The sequence below is a fragment of the Saccopteryx bilineata genome, chromosome 1 (assembly GCF_036850765.1).
Source record: "Saccopteryx bilineata isolate mSacBil1 chromosome 1, mSacBil1_pri_phased_curated, whole genome shotgun sequence".
NCBI lineage: Eukaryota > Metazoa > Chordata > Mammalia > Chiroptera > Emballonuridae > Saccopteryx > Saccopteryx bilineata.
Genome location: NC_089490.1, coordinates 81,619,861 through 81,636,476, shown reverse-complemented (window position 1 = coordinate 81,636,476; position 16,616 = coordinate 81,619,861). Strand labels below are relative to the sequence as shown.

Genomic DNA, 16,616 nt, shown 5'->3' with positions numbered 1-16,616 from the left:
GGCAGGGGGCCCTGTGCATTGTGGGTAGCTGTGGGGGCACCGGCTGGCACCACTGTTGTCCCCTTGGATGGACCGGGGTCCCTGCAGCCCAGAACAGGCTGTGGGGGGTGACCGTCGTGGGTGCTGCTCCAACCCATGGCCCCTGTTGGCCGTAGCAGGGGTCAGCGCGTGCTTCTTTGTCATGGACTGGGGGCCCTGCGGGAGCGCAGTGGGGATTTTGGCGCCTGGGCCACCTGGGGGAAGGCCATGTGGAGAGGTGGGCAGTGGGGAAGGGGCCGTGGGGTGGGGCCCGTGCACAGCAGGACGATAGGAGCCAGTTTCTAGAAGACAGGAGGCTAATGACAGTGGCTGCTTGCAGAGAGGGGCACCCAGAGCCTGGCAGCGGGGAGTGTTGTCATCACCCTGAGGGGGCATGGGGAGACACAGGGCCCTGAGTTTGGGGTGCTGGCTCTACCCTACCCAGAGGTGCCTTCCCTGGTGGGCCATGGCATCTCTGTGCATGAGGGCTGGGAGGCCTTACAGGCCCTGGGCAAAGGGGTTACCAGTGGCACTCATGGCTCAGCCTGACCCTGGACACAGGGACCCTGATACCACTGGTGTCTCATGCTGACCTGTGCTAGACACACCCAAGGTGCCCAGCCTTCTGCACCCTGAGCCCCCCAGAAGCCAATGCCCGCTGAGGTTGTTCAGGGAGTGGACCAGGTCCCATGGGCTAGCTCCACTCGGGGAGGTGGCCTGCCTACTTTGTTGTGGGCGCTGTCCTGGGGCTGGGGCACAGCCGTGACCTGACAACGGTCCCTGGGAGCCTGGCGCACGATGAGCATCCTCGGGACCACGGGCCCCTCCCTAGATGATACTCCTGACAAGACACCCAGGTTGTGATTTTCTAGCCTAAATATACTTCCTGACCCCCCCACCCCATGGCTCCCATTCACCCCTCGACCATTTTTGGCAGCAGCAGATCCCAACCCTCTCCTCCACTTGGCCTTTTGTTGCTCGCTGGTGGACACAGACCTTCCACAATGGGGATGCCCGCTCCCTGGAGAGAACCCTGGGTGAGGAGGGAGCTGGCTGCATGGCACCATGAGCCTGAACTTGCCTGTTTTGTGTGTATATTCATTACTTAATCTCTCAATAAAGTAGTACACGTATGCCTAATCACTATTTTAAAAATGATTTGATGACCACGTTTCAGTGTTAACAGGCTTCCTTTGCAGGCCTGCGTGTTTTAATTTGTGCATTTGACAGCCGTATGGTCAAGCCATACTTGCAATGGTTCAACTTACAACTGCTTGACCTGGCAATGGTGCGAAAGCCATCTGTCTTCAACAAACACTGTAATTAAAAATTTGAATTCTGGCCCTGGCCAGTTGGCTCAGTGGTAGAGCGTCAGCCTGGCGTGCAGGAGTCCCGGGTTTGATTCCCGGCCAGGGCACACAGGAGAAGCGCCCATCTGCTTCTCCACCCCTCCCCCTCTCCTTCCTCTCTGTCTCTCTCTTCCCTTCCCGCAGCCAAGGCTTCATTGGAACAAAGTTGGCCCAGGCACTGAGGATGGCTCCATGGCCTCTGTCTGCCTCAGGCGCTAGAAGGGCTCTGGTTGCAATAGAGCAACACCCCCTGGTGGGCATGCCGGGTGGATCCCAGTTGAACGCATGTGGGAGTCTGTCTGACTGCCTCCCCATTTCCAACTTCAGAAAAATGCAAAAAAAAATTTTTTTTGAATTCTGATCTTTCCCTAGGCCTGTGAGCGACATGTGTAGCACTGTCTGTGACACTGGGCCATGGCGGTGGGATGGTTTTGTCCAGTGTTGCTAATGTGCCTGAGTGCGTGTAAGGTGGGCTGGGCTGAGCTTTGGGGTTGTAGTTAGGTGTGTTCAATGTGTTTTCGACTTAGGGTATTCTCAACTGACGCTGGGTTTGTCGGGGTGTGAGCCCACTGAAAGTCGAGGAGCTTCTTGTTCTGAGAGGCCACTTCTTGGCTTTTCTTGGAGGGTGCAGGGGACAAGAAAAGGCAGCACGGTGCCCCTGGAGTATTTAGGTCTTTCTCCTTGGGGACACGGAGCCTTTGCAAGGTTTCCAGCAGAAGCCATCACTCTGGCTACAAATCACAAGGGTGGGAGTCTGGGGAACTCGGGGACGGATAGGAACACAGGGGGATGTGAAATTACTAAAAATGTTTCTGTTCTCGAAACCAAGTTCTCTTCCGACATACTTACCATTTAATTTATAACACATTTTTCCCAAAGTAACTTTATTTTTGTCTTCTCAAACACATCAGAGAAAATGGCCATTTTCTAATCTTGAAACCAGCAAGATTAGTGAGGAAATTAAGCCACCGTTTCCAGCCATACTTCCCAGCCGCACACGGTAGGAAGGACAGTCACAGTGCCCATTGTGGGGCGGGTGTTAGAAGAAGCAGGAATAGGCCAAAGCGTAGCTGCTGCGGCTCTATGCCAGTGCCACGAGGAAGTTACCACACAGAGCTGCCTTCTAAATGTGCCCGTTTTCACTGACATTGGTTCTTTTTTCCTTAAAATCCCAAAGTTGCTCCATCTAGAGTCTCTGGAGGTCAGAAGCCCCTGTGTGGGGGGTGTCTAAGAGGCCCTATGCACAGCCTAACGGGGTTTTCAGTCAGTCACACCATACCCCCCCCAAAAAAAAGTTCCAAGGTTTACGGTTTTGAATGTCGGCATGCAGAGGCCATCTTGAAACCACGTGGCACGGCTGGGTTTCTTGCTCACATAAAATGCTCTCTGGCCCGGACCGTTTTCTAGAACTGGCAGTGGGTTTCAGGGCAGACCAGGGTACTGGAAACACTTCCCAGGGGCCGCAGACAGAAGACTGCTTGGGAGACCTTGTGAGTGGCAGGATTCCACTGGGCGGTTGGTCAGGAGGTGTGGAGGCCTGGCTGGGGGTCCTGCTGGGGAGACCTTGTGAGTGACAGGATTCCACTGGTCGGTCGGTCAGGAGGTGTGGAGGCCTGGCTGGGGGTCCTGCTGGGGAGACCCTCTGAAGCTTTGTTGGGGGGCACCGTGCCCCGCAGGTGTGCCAGCTGCCCCGCACAGAGCTGCCAGTCTCGCATCTTTGTTTCCTTCCCAACCGAGGAGCAAACAGTAAGAACAGAAACCGCCAGGGTATATTTACTTCTTTAACCAGATTTCCTCCACCCACCAATCGTTAAACCACTTGAGCTGGCACAGTTACCTTAATAACGTGGTCTGTCTAAAAACAAACAAAAAACACTGTTAGAGCCGCTCTATTGTCTGACCTGGGAGGGAGTGGGGGGAATGAAATGATGAAACAAGGAAATTTCACATAAACTTCAAAATACAAGTCACTACAAGTGAATTCTAAACATACACGAGATATGAGGTCTGTCACATGCTAACATAATTGGCTGAACCTATTCCTGCGTCCGGTGACTGTCCAGCGTCCCCTCTGGCGCAAACCGAAGCTCAAGCTCACCGTCCCTGTCCTTGAAACAGAGCTGGTTTACACGAATCTTTGCTGTCCGTAAGCCGAGTGCAAAGCACAAGGCCACAGCACAGACAAGACCCGGGCGCGGGGATACTCGGGGAGTCCATCGGGGCAGCGACCTGCAGCGAGTTAGAGCTAACAATGAAGACACCCAACTGCTCTTCTTGTTTTTAAAAGGACAAAACTGAATAAATATGTAGAAATAAATGAGAAAATAAAAAAAAACTGGACTGTGTGCACCAAATAAACCCCTGGAACGTGGGACCCCTCCCCAACCCCAGGGTAGGGTCTGAAGTTAACAAAGAATCCACAGAGTGACTTTCTCACCTACTGCACGCTGCCTCCCTCCGCTCGTCAACCTGTCCACTCTGTAGCTACAAGCATGAGTATTCTAACCTTCAGCAGTACAGCCCCTGCCAGCCAGTGCTCTATTGTGGCCCCAGCTGCCGGCCGGATTGTCTCGGGAACCTACGACGACGATGGGTGCAAGCTGAGGTCGTCAAGATAAAGCGTTGCTACTTGTCATGGCTGCCCCACTAAAGTGGTCCACGGGGGCGGGTGCTGCCTGAAGCGGGGCTCAGTTGCGCTGCAGGTGCACGGCAGGAAGGGCCCAGGAATCGTGCCCTAGTCGGGAGCTTGGGTGAGTCATCGAGGGCAGAGCACTCCCACTACCTTCCAAAACTTGACCACGCGCAACTACAGGTTAAGTCTCGCAAAGCGGATTGGAGTGACCGGCAGATACCTTGTGTCTGGATGGTGCAGCTTTGATGGAGGGCGCTTCTATTATACTGTCCCTAAAATTATTGTGATAGAGCCACTAGTTGGCCATTTTAAAATGGGCGCTGTCCACATTGCTGAAATCTAAGAAGCTGGCGCCCCTAATCAGCAGTTAACTGTTTGCTGAGGGCGAGTTACGTGAAACGCAACCCAGAGCTTCATTCACGTAGAGCTGAAGATGCCCGTTGCGCTCAAAGAATTGTTGACAAAAGGTACTTTTTTCCTAAAATCAAGATTCAGCTATCAAAAATAAATTTCTAAATTTGAATGTATGTATCCACGTAATTGGTTTGTAACTTCCGAGCACGGCAAGAAGGCGGGCGATGGGAGATGGTATCTCAGCTGCGTGGTTCCTGTTTGAGGTTCTCCTCGATGCCTCGTGCGAAGAGCCGGACCAGCTGGCAGTGGACCCTGCAGGGATGGACAAAAGGCCATCCTGAAACCCGTATCCCGACTCCTGGCCCCAAAGGTGGGGCCACAGTCAACCCAGACAGTGGGCTGCAGCGTGGTTGACTTTGGGTCTAGCCCCATAATGATGGGTCAGGGTACATGGTGATTTAGTTACATTCCCAGGAGACCTGCTTTGTAACAAAGGGCAGCTGTCGGCCATGGGGACATCAGCGATCAGAAGACTAGATTCTAATTCCAGCACTCCCCTCATCAGTGGAGTGACTGCAGGAATCACTGTCCCCCTTCCTGGGTCTCGTCAGCTCATTGGGCCCCGAGCATGTGAGGGAGGGCTAGGCAACGCGGTCACCTAGCTGGTGGAGTTCAGGTCTGAGGAGCGGGCGAAGGCCCCCTGGACACTCCCGACTCCCACAACAGGCTCCAGGACGTGAGCCAGAGGGTCCCGGCTGGCAGGACACCGCCCAGTTCATGAACGGCATCATAGCCTCCCCAGAGACGTTCAGTAATAAACCACTTTGCTGAGTGATTGCTGTTCAGGGCTTAGTAACATTTATCACAAAATACCCAGTCCTCCGTTACCTGGATTCTACATCTCACAAAGGAATGCCTTCCCTAATTTTCAAACTATCTTGGTTCTCTAGTAAATTAGTAAGCTAGCATTTACAAAAATTCCATCTCTTTAACTTGGAGGATGAGTCTACAGAAGGTGCCTCCCTACACGGTTGACCAGCTTGGTGGGGTGTCCTGCAGCCCTGTGGCCACTGCTCAGCGGCAGATGCGAGCTGGGCAGTCACTGCCACATCAGGCATGTCCTGACCACAGAAGGGGGTGCTTGGATGGGACTGGGGGAGACTGAAGAGCCCAGCCCTGTCTGGCAGCTGATCTGGATGCTGAGGGTCCAGGCTACACCGGGATCCAGCAGCTCGATGGCTGGAAAGCCATATAAAGTGGTGAATCACAAAGAGGCCATGTGCGCTCCCTTAAACATCATGCGGGGGGCCTGACCTGTGGTGGCGCAGTGGATAAAGCGTCAACTTGGAAATGCTGAGGTTGCCGGTTCGAAACCCTGGGCTTGCCTGGTCAAGGCACATATGGGAGTTGATGCTTCCAGCTCCTCCCCCCCTTCTCTCTCTCTCTCTCTCTCTCTCTCTCTCTCTGTCTCTCCCTCTCCTCTCTAAAATGAATAAATAGAAAAAAAAATTAAAAAAATAAAAAAGAAACATCATGCGGGGGCACACCCATCACCCTGCTGTCCTCCACGCAGCAGGCGTGTGCGTGCAACACACTCAGCACCCATCTCATGTGATCCGCACTGGTATCGTCAACAAAGGTCCAGTTTGGTTCCCTTAGAGTAGACTGAGGTCTCAAAGATCTTTGCAAACAGCCCCAGTCCTCCCCCATCTTGTGTGACTTTTACACCCACACCTAATTTCATAGCCTTTTAAGGGGGGGAAAAAAGCTCCTTATATTGTGTCTTTCCATGGGAAAAACACCTTCTTTGCATTCACATTTCATCTGGTTATGTGGCACACGTCACGTATACACGTATGACCTATGAGGCAGAATTACAGAATTCTAATACCAAATACGATGGCCCCAAGAGGTTGAGGAGGCCCCATGTCCCACCTTCCACCATCTGGAGGAGCCCCTCACCGCAAGGCTGAGAGCCTGGGCCCCACCAGGGTGACCCAAGGCAGCCAGCTGGGCAGCTGGAGGCCGGAGCACCTCCTGGTGGGTGCTGTGAACTCAGGACTCAGTGCCGTGAAGGCTGTTTGCAGAATGAGGAAAAGAGCATGCCAGGGAAAGAGGCCACAGCCAGCACTGGCCACGGGCTGTGGGGGAGAGAATTTCAGACCCTGCAACAGCGGTCAACATCCACATGTTCCTGAAATGAAGAGAACGGCACCCACTGGGTGTGTGACGCGTGGAAACACAGCGCCTTGGCAATGCGCTCTCCCCGCTGCAGTCTGAGTGGCAGGACGCTGAGCTCACTGTCCTTGCTAGCACCTGCGGGCGCTCTCCGGACGCTCACACCCACCTGACCTCGATGGCAGGACTGTTGAGAACCTCCCCATCGCAGTTCCAGGAACTGCCAGAGATGGCGCAGCAGCAGGAGGAGTGGTGACTGCAGATCGGGCCGAGCCCCTTCTTCCCCTGCTCACCAGGGTCGCCGTCCTCGTCCTCCAGGTACTTCGACACAAACTGGAACCTCTTAATGCGATAAACTTCCACAAAAGTGAAGTCGAACTGGAGAGAGAGGGGAAAGGTGTTCCCAACGTCACTGTGGGGAGGGCGGGGACGGCCTGCACCAGCTCCAGCACCTCCCTGCCCTCCGTGTGTGCGGCCCCCTCGAGGACGCGGCCAGCTCACTGGACAGAGCTGGAAGTCTGGGACCTGCCTGCCAGGCACCTGGCAAACACTCTGAAAAACTCTGGAAAACCACCTTGCCTGCCATGACAACCTTATGAAGAATTCTGGGAGTTCCTTAGCAGTGACTTATAAAATTCTTTATTTTTTATCCACAAGAACTATTTAAAGAGCCACAAAACAAACAAACAAAAAACAAAAAAACCTGTAGTATTTTTACTGCTACAAGTTAAAAAAAAAAAGCAAATTTCACTAAAATCAGAGACTGACCCCCCCCCCCCAGTACTCTGCACATGGTCAGATTGGGGGTCTCTCTGCCCTAACTGCAAGGACACTGGTGACCAGGGCAGGGTTGCAGGAGGGTGTTCCCAGGCTCAGCTTTGGGCACTTAAAAGGTTGTAAGTGACCTGCAAGGGCCACACAGTTACTCTGTTTAAACAGGGAGAGAGAAACAGGATGGCATCAGCATTCACATCTCCTACTTGCTGTGCTCAAAGAGTTAATGTTTTTAAGTGAGATTTTACAAGTTTGGGTACACAACCCCATCTTCTCAGATTGCCGGCCACTTGACTAAAACACCCATAAAGATTTGGAAAATAGAAATAAAAATAAAATACACAAATGAGATTTTATGAGGAGTAACTGTGACTAAAGTTTAAAGAGGGTGAGACGCAAACAAATCCGTCCTTCCCTCCCACGAGCTCAGTGGCGGGTTCCCGAGGGGGCACTGCACCCCTCAGGAGAGAGCCCTGCACCCACCTGGTCGCATGGGTTGGTGTGCCGGACAAGAAACCTCAGGAAGTTGAACCTGGAGCACTTCCGGACGAGGATCAGATCAGAAGACCCATCTCCCAGGTGGGCAGCCGGAGACAGGCCACTGGGGCACCGGGGACAAGCACAGGACATGTTGACGGCATTGATGGCCAGGAACTTGCCGCAGACGACCTTCCACTCCTCCATCTCCTCTGGAGCAGAAGCACCGGGAAGGCACGTGAGAGGCAGGGCCAGCGGGCAGGAGGGCATCCTGGGGCAGGCGGGACGGGACTGTCCTCTGCTCTCTCCCTCCAGTTTGGACATTTCTCCGGTTTCGTTCTGGCCACACATTCAGTGCAAACACTAGTGCCCTCTAAGAACACCCACCATGGGAGCTGTGCCCTCGCCCCAGGAAGCTGACACTGGTTCCCCCGTGGGGACTTCTGAACAACGATTTAGAACAGGAGTCGTCTAACCTGGCCTGCCCTCTGACTCTGTGTGGCCCGTGAGCTAAGAAAAGACTACTGACTACCGCATTTTTAGAGATCTAAAGAGTGATACTTGATGAAACACGCAAATTACATGAAACTCAAATTGCAGCTTCTGTCTGTGGATAACAGCTGCACCATTCCTTCCCGAGTGGCTGGCAAAACCCAGAAACTTCCCTACAGCCCTCAACAGCAACGCTGCTGACGGCTGACCTGTTTCCTGAGTGTTCTAAGCCAGAAGCACATGGCTGGCACCATGACAGTGACACAGAGGAGGACAGCAGACGCAGCATCCAAACCTCTGCTCCTCTCTTGAGCCCGGCCCAGAGGACCACCGCTGAAGCTAAGGGGAAGGGACGCAGGAGCGCAGGAGGGCGTGGGGCAGAGGGCAAGCAGGCTCCAGCCCCTGACCTTCAAGCACACATAGGACAGAGTGTCCTCTCTACCCCGGAGACGTTACCCGTGCTCTCCAGGCCGTACAGCGACCTCTTCTGCTCTTCTTCCAGCTGCTGCCTGCTCTGCCTGCACACAAAGCACCTGAGAGAGAGACAGGAACACCCTTCACTGCGGACATCCAACAGCGCGGTGGACGTGCATGCCACATACAAGGGCATTTCAACTCTTCTCAAGTTACAGAAAGTTCAACCTCAGAGGCTTCATTAAAAATACTTTTATGGGCAGTTGGCTCAGTGGTAGAGCATCAGCCTAGCGTGTGGATGTCCTCGGTTCAATTCCCGGTCAGAGTGCACGGGAAAAGCAACCATCTGCTCCTCCACCCCTTCCCGTCTCCTGCCTCTTCTCCTCCCACAGCCATGGCTTGGATGGTTCAAGCAAGTTGGCCCCTGGAGCTGAGGATGGCTCCATAGCCTTGCCTCAGGTGCCAAAATAGCTCGGTTGCCAAGCAATGGAGCAGTGGCTCCAGATGGGCAGAGCATCGCCCCCTAGTGGGCTTTCTGGATGGATCCTGGTTGGGGTGCACGCAGGCATCTGTCTGCCTCCCCCCTCTCATATAATAATAATAAAAAAAAACTTTTATGTGTCCATTTGAATTCTCAAAATTAGATTTACTTTTAAAAATTATATGTCAGCACGTCCTTCTCTAAGATTAATAAACGCTATCAAGGCAAAGCACACCCACGAGGCCCCAGTTCTGGCCCCTGGGCGTGGCCTTCTCGGCCTTACTCGGCATAGTGCTGGCTGGAAAACCGGACAACAAGAGCGCCATTCTACCAGTGCGTTTCCGCTGAGCCCAAGTCACCATCACAGACAGAGGACGTCACAGTAACTTGTTCCAGCCAGTTCCAAGCAAGTGAGTAACTCGAAACTTAACTCCTTAGTCTAGAACACCTTCGCCATCTCGGGTACCCCTGCACTCATGCCACCAAACAGGATGAGCGCTTATGCTGGCAAAGTCAGCTCACTGAGTTTAGTGACACAATTCAAATAATGTCTGCCTCTGACTGCGCTGAGTTCACGGTCTGAAATTCTCCACTCAAAGGCGGATAGGACCGAGGGAAGGAGGTAAATGTCTGAATGACTTCAAGCAAAGCCCACACACCAGATGGACAAATACATTGGGTTGCAGGATCCACGTGTTCAGACCACACACGGAGCAGGGACAGACGCTCTGTGTCTCCATCGGGCCCCTGAGCCACATGACTGATCCGAGGATTATTTCAGGAACTGCTTTAAACTAGCACACTTGTTGGATATACTGGGGGTGCAGAAGCTGTGGCTGTGAGTCACATGGGGACGTGCTCCAGAGACTGACGGCTGCTCAGTGGACAGGCTCTCGGCTGCCACCAACCTCATCTCCCTCTCAGGGGTCGGCCCTCTCCTCTGCGCCCGTTGGCTCCCTGGGTGGGAACATCTGGGGGCTGCTCTGCGTGACTTCACACCAGGAGCAGACCCCCGCATCCTGCTCTCTCCCTGCAGTCACCAAGGACAGCAGTAAGGTGCTCTGGGGGCTGCTCTGCATGATTTCACACCAGGAGCAGACCCCCGCGGCCTGCTCTCTCCCTGCAGTCACCACAGACAGCAGTAAGGTGCTCTGGGGGCTGCTCTGCGTGACTTCACACCAGGAGCAGACCCCCGCATCCTGCTCTCTCCCTGCAGTCACCACAGACACGGCAGTAAGGTGCTCACCCGGCCCGGCAGGGCTTCCCGTCCCGTGGAGACCCCACCGTGTGCTGTGCAGGGAGGAAGGACACGGTTCCTTCGTAGCAGTGATGCGACAGAAAGGTCTTCAAACCTGAGGACAGGGAGTGACAAGGAGGAACAGCCACAAGGTCATCCCTCAGTCACAACGGTGTGACCATCAGCTTAGAAACCCTAGTGAGAGCATGTCCCTTCAAAAGGCGTTCTAACCGTAGAGCCCCCGCAGGAGGGGCCCACGCAGGCCACCATCAGGGGACTGAGGACATGTCCGCCTGCTCACACTGGACAACACGTGTGGGTGCAGGGCCAATGTGACCGAGAAGGAAGGAAGCTGCCACACTGGGTGTCTTTCAACACAGGCAAGGGGGCTACCTTCATCACCAGTGACCCCTCATGGTCTTGCCAGTGTGGTTGGCCTGTGCGTTCTGAAGGATTCTACCCACGGGTCACTGCGGCACTGGGGACCCTGAAGGCCCGATGTTGGCATGACTCTGAGACACATTTCAGGACAGACCCATCAGGTCCCTCTGCTCCTCTAAGAAAGTCAGTGTTCCCCCTGCAGCCCCCAGGCTTGGCCCCCACGCTCATCACGACAACTTGGCATCTTGTCAGAACTCAAGACAAACACCGAGGCAGCAATGCCACCAAAAGCCCCGTCTGGCAAACTGCCTGTGCTCAGAGCACACAGGGGCTGGGCAAAGCCACCTTGAGCTGGCCGGGCCTTCCATGTTCCCACCCAGAGAGCACGGCGTGACTCTGACCAGCTGTCTGGAGAAAGTCAGACACGGGGGAATGGACCTCAGGGCCACAGCGGAGTCCACGCAGGGTCCTGCGAGTCAGATGCTGGGCTGGCTTCAGTTGTGGTCACATCTGATGTGATGGGGAGGCCACCATATCCCCCCACACTGAGGTCACCCTCTTTCAACATGGTGCCCAGGCCCTACCTGTCACATGTTGTCACTACAGGGTGACCAATACTCGGCCCACTGACAGCTCCCCCAGCCTCGACGGGTCTGCCATCGGACCTGGACTTGCCCGGTGTTCTCCACAGCACCCAGCACATGGCCAGGCACCTGGGCGAAGTTCAGTCACTCCCTGTCCTCCGGAAAAACAGCTTCCAATTGTCCTCTGCTGCCCTCCCACCCCACAGTGGGACAACTTGCAACTCAGTTCCTTCTGAAAGTGAAGGTAGGAGGGTATGGCTGCTCTATCCCCAGCTTTGAGCTCCAGGTGGCCTCTGGAGTCCAATGTCCCCATTTCTGTGTCCTTAGATGGGGCCACCTGCATGTCCTGCTGCACCTACAATGCCACGTCCTCTTTCCGTCACTCTGCCTCTGAGCATTTGCTCTACAACTAAACCCAGAGCCCACCTTCGGGAGAACATCTCACACTGCTACAGGTCCCGCAGTGGATGGGGATGGGGATGGGGATGGGGACGGGGACGGGGACGGGGATGGGGACCGGGATGGGGACGGGGACGGGGATGGGGACAGGGACGGGAATGGGGACGGGGATGGGGACGGAGGGGTGAGACGGGAACACGCCCCTGCCGGGGCACCTGCAGAGAGCTGCCCAGGCTCGTGAGCACAGCCCCCGCTGTACAACAACAGGTCATCAGGAAGATGGCACTCGCCTCCAGCCACTGGAATTTGGGGGCTTTTCCAATTTCCTCATGATTTCTTTTCCTAATTAGAGTTTTAATGGGGCATTTTTTTTCATGTTCTAATTTTAAAGCCACACTGTAGTTTTAAATTAAGTGGATCTTTTCAGTAAGTTAAAATCACCAAGTTGCTATTTGTTTTCTCCCAAGAAAATGGTTTCGATTTAAGTACTTGGAACTACTCAATTTAATTTCATACAGATTCACCCAGAAGCACCGGAGAGGGCGTGCCCCAGGTCAGTGTGTTCACCTTAGTGACAAGGGAGCCAGACCCTGACCTCTGTGCCCTCCCTGACCGCTTTCCCCTGCAGACTGTCACCTCTGTGCAGCCTGGAAGCGACTGCGGTTTCCTGCGGCTCTGGCTCCGTGGTCAGACAAGGGGAGACAGGCCTGCGACCGAGGGCAGCTCTCAGGATGCCAGGGATCTGCAGCTACAGGGGAGCCGGTCCTCGGTTTCCATTACGGGGGCACCTTCCTCTTGGGGCGCCATGCAGACGAGATCACCGAGGGGTGTGAACACACTTAGTTTCCCACAGGCTGTTCAGACTTACCCGAGAAGTCGTATCTGGCGAGCCCCATCCAACGCTTCTTCTCGCTGTCCTTGATGATGTCCCCATAGAAGCCGTAGCCCAGCAGGGACACTGAGTATCGCAGCAGCTCGCCATTGTGATGCACCGAGGACACATCCACGGGCAGTGAGTCCCCTGCAGAGAGAAGCCACGGGGTGGAAGCCGCTTCCCTCCTGCCCGTGCAGGGTGCCCTGTCTGCCCTGCAGGAGACTTCACTGAAATGCAAGCCACCCAGACGGCATCCACGAGACTGTTCTCTGGGTGTCCAGCTCTTGAGTCAAATGACAACACTTGACTTAAATTTACAAAACAGGCTTGGAGAGCGGCTGTGTGGAGACAAGTGAGGACACGCCAGTGAAGCTCGTTAGTGTCACCTATAGGAAGGGGGTGGATTTGACGATGAAGGAAATGTGAATCTGAAAATACACAGTCATAAATGGCATCTCTGCAGACACAGCATTTCCGTGGCTGTGGGGGACAGTGAGCAGCGCTGTCCTCGGGGAACAGGGAGGGGAGAGGCAGCCACACACCTGTCATGCAGGTGCTGTGACACACCTGAACATGTCAGCAGCCCCCGTGTCTCTGGTGCACTGATCAGTAAAACAGGGAGTGTCCTGGCCTTGGGGACGCTCGTGAGGGAGGAGGAGGGGCAGAGAAAACAGGGCATGGAGAGAGTGTGGAAGGCAGGCAGGGACTGTGGCCTGGGAAGGCCGTCTGCCGTCTGCGCGGGGGGCAAGGGGTCACGCCGTGAGTGCAGAGAAGGTGGAATGCAAGGCACCAGACAAGTGTGGGACAGTCTGGGACGGGGGCAGCCTGGCCACGCCTGGGGACACCAAGGAGCACCCACCAGGTCACGGGGTGCCTGGTGCCTGGTCACGGGGCTCTGGAAGATTCTGAGCAGATTTTGTGTTTTCAAAGGGTCCCTCTGCTGGCGGGAAGACAAGACTTGATGACAGGTGGAGGGAAAGCACATGGACACTGAGGACAGTGAGTGTCATGAGTCTCTCTGTGCCTGCAGCTGCTCACTGGGTCTGTGATGGCTGACAGGGACCTACCCACGATGATGTGCAGAGCTGATGTTTCTGGGTCGTTGGTGCCAACCGTTGAGTAACACACACAATCTGTTGACCCTAATAAGGGAAAGAGAAGGCCCTTAAAAGCATTATAATAACTTTAGAAAACTGGGGTACATTTCCAGTCCAGGGTGCAGTGAGCCCTTCCTTTTCCTCCACGGCACAAAGTAAACAAGGAATAAAGGCACTTTATCTACATAATGCATACTGGAAACATTGAGGTGAATTCAACAATAGCACTGCAATTGGAGTGTGCAGCAATGTCAATGGGCTCCTCACATGGTCCCCGAAAGTGACGCCCGGAGTGACACCAGCCGGGGTGGCTGTCAGGGCACACAGCTCAGCACCCTGCATGGTGTTCTCTCCTGGCGGCCGCAAAGACAGGCAGTAGCGGCGTCTCCAATTTGGAAAGCGCATGACAAGTGCAGGCGGCTTGTGAAGGTCACAGAGAAGCACACGGAGGTCCAAGCTCACAGACACGTCACTCAGCTTCTCCTCCCTGTGCCTGGTGAGAGAGCCAGAGTCCTGGCCCATGCCCAGGTCACGGGGCAGGAGCGCCCGCACACTGCCGTGCGGGGTCCGGCTGGACCGGCTCTGAACCGCGCTCAGCACGGTGAACACACCTCCTCCTCCTGCTGCATCCTCATCTGTAAAGTGGGGGAGACCTCAGAGCACCCAGGTGCACCTGGGCCTCAGGGTGTGGCCGTGCTACTCCCGGTCCTCCCTAGGCCTGTCCTGCTTCTAACTGGGTCAGAATACGGGTTGTTGTTCTTGGCTTGAGTGGGCAGAGGTTTACAGCAGGAGGCACTGGTTTACAGCAGATTCCTGAACCCCACGCTCCAAGGTTCTGACTTAACAGGTTTGAGACGGGGCTGAGGAACCAGAATTTTAATAAGACGTGCTGAAGAGCTGGAAACCCTGGTCCAGATTGCCCAAGAACCCACCATGTGACAGTGTCTACACCTGCACAGGACTGCCGTGGACCACAGTCAGCCAGGGATGACCTGGGGTGAACAGGCAAGGCCTCTCTGGGGCAGAGGCCGTGGGTTGGGAATAACCTGCAAGTCCCATCACCAGTGACATCCAGCCTCAGTGCCCAGGACCAACTTGCTTGAACCAATCAAGTCATGGCTGTGGGAGGGGAAGAGAGAGAGATGGAGAGAAAAGGGGTAGGGGGAGGACTGGAAAAGCAGATAGTTGCTTCTCCTGTGTGCCCTGACTGGGAATCGACCCTGGGACACCCACATGCCGGGCCAACACTCTACCACTAAGCCACCCAGCCAGGGCCTAAACTGAATTTCTAATAGGTTCCAGGCATTATTTTGCTGAAAAAAACCCAGATTTTTAAGGAAGGTAATCTGCTCAGCTCACTTCTGCTCAGAATCCTTTCTGGGGCCATAGCCCTGTCCCTGCACCTTCCACCTCTACTCTGCCTCTTACTCACATGACTCACGCCCCCTGAGCTGCCACAGCACCTCCCACGGCCAAGCCTGCTCCTACCTCAGGGCCTTTGCACGTGCCAATCCTGCCTGAACTGCCTGTCCCAGACATAGGGTGCTGCCCTCCCCTGTCTGGCCCCAGGTCAGTATCATACCAGGCCTCCCTGAGCACCCTGTCTGGCCCCAGGTCAGTATCACACCAGGCCTCCCTGAGCACCCTGTCTGGACCGGTGTGCTCCCCACGCTCCGCCGTGCTGCCCTGTCGTTTCTTATTTATTCTGTGTCTCTACCCGGGCTCCGTGTCTTCCCTGCATTGTTCGTTCCTGGGTCACACGGCAGGAGCTGGCCTACAGAGACGTGAAGAACTCTCTTGAGTGAACGCTTGATGACTGAGTGGACAGATGAATGGCCGGAGCTCTGGGGGTGGTCAGGGCGCAGATTCCTTGTGTTTCCAGTTTAAAGAGCTCGGTCTGCTGGCACTCGGGGAACAGACCACTGCTTCCAGTCCACTCCAACGTCCTGATCGTGGGCTGTTCCCCTAAAACACCACTTCTCCCTTGTCCCTCTCGGATATAACGCCACTCCCCAATTACTTTTCCAGACATCAGTTGGAGAAGACTTGATCAAAGAGGAAGAGCCAGCTCTAGAGGTAAGGAGATCGGGTTGATCCGGCCGTCACAACTCAGTTCTGGCGTTCAATCCTCAGAAGCCTCGTGACGCCTCAGGCCCAGTTGTTGAAAAGTCAACAGGGTCTTTGCAGTTTAGATTTTTGGGGGACAGAGATGTGGGGAACTGGCAGTAAGCTGACAGTCTGCCCAACTCCCCATCTCATTTGTTTTGTGAAGTTGCTAAAGGTTATTTTGCTATGGTGCTGGATTGTTTATACTCGTCCTGCCCTGCATGTCCCTCAGAAAGACTCAGCTCACTTCTGCTCAGAGTCCTTTCTGGGGCCACAGCCCTGTCCCTGCACCTCCCACCTCCACTCTACTAAAAGAAACTTGGAGGCAAGTTTCTTTTTACCCTTTGTTTTGTGAAGTTAAGATGTGTATGGTGGGAGTTTTCTACACTTGGGAGAATTCTTAGGACGACTTGGAAATATGACTTTGTTTTAATGATCTCTTTGATTTGCTAATGGCCTCTCTTTGCCCTATAAATAAAGCAGGCTGAGGAATGGAGCTTTGCTTTTTGCAAGCTATCTCTTGCATTGTAAAGAAACCTCCTGAGCCCATCCTTTTTCTAAGCCTATTTTCTTAATTCCGCGCTGTTCCCACTCAGGACCTGGAATTACTAGCCACGCTGGATTGTGGCACGCAGTGACATGTCTCCTGTGCTCCCAGTCCCCGTGTGGCCCAGAACATTGCCCTCACACGTGACCGAGTCAGCTGCATGGCCATCCGTCCTGGCACAGGCCGCATGTGCATGCCCCCGTCCAAAGCTGAGTCAACCAG

At 54.6% G+C, this 16,616-nt stretch overlaps 1 protein-coding gene across 2 annotated transcripts in view; it reads right to left on the bottom strand.

Moving 5' to 3' along the window:
• Positions 1 to 3,804: 3,804 nt before the first annotated feature.
• Positions 3,805 to 16,616, bottom strand: part of CERK (ceramide kinase) — a 35,983-nt gene continuing 23,171 nt past the window's right edge. For both annotated transcript variants that reach the window (XM_066255052.1, XM_066255057.1), the window contains exons 7-13: positions 13,712 to 13,786; positions 12,639 to 12,791; positions 10,416 to 10,521; positions 8,731 to 8,807; positions 7,789 to 7,994; positions 6,701 to 6,909; positions 3,805 to 4,665 (exon numbers count right to left, since the gene is read on the bottom strand). In XM_066255052.1, coding sequence (XP_066111149.1) covers positions 4,593 to 4,665; positions 6,701 to 6,909; positions 7,789 to 7,994; positions 8,731 to 8,807; positions 10,416 to 10,521; positions 12,639 to 12,791; positions 13,712 to 13,786 — 899 coding nt within the window. In that variant the 3' untranslated portion in view covers positions 3,805 to 4,592. The remainder of the gene's footprint in view (positions 4,666 to 6,700; positions 6,910 to 7,788; positions 7,995 to 8,730; positions 8,808 to 10,415; positions 10,522 to 12,638; positions 12,792 to 13,711; positions 13,787 to 16,616) is intronic.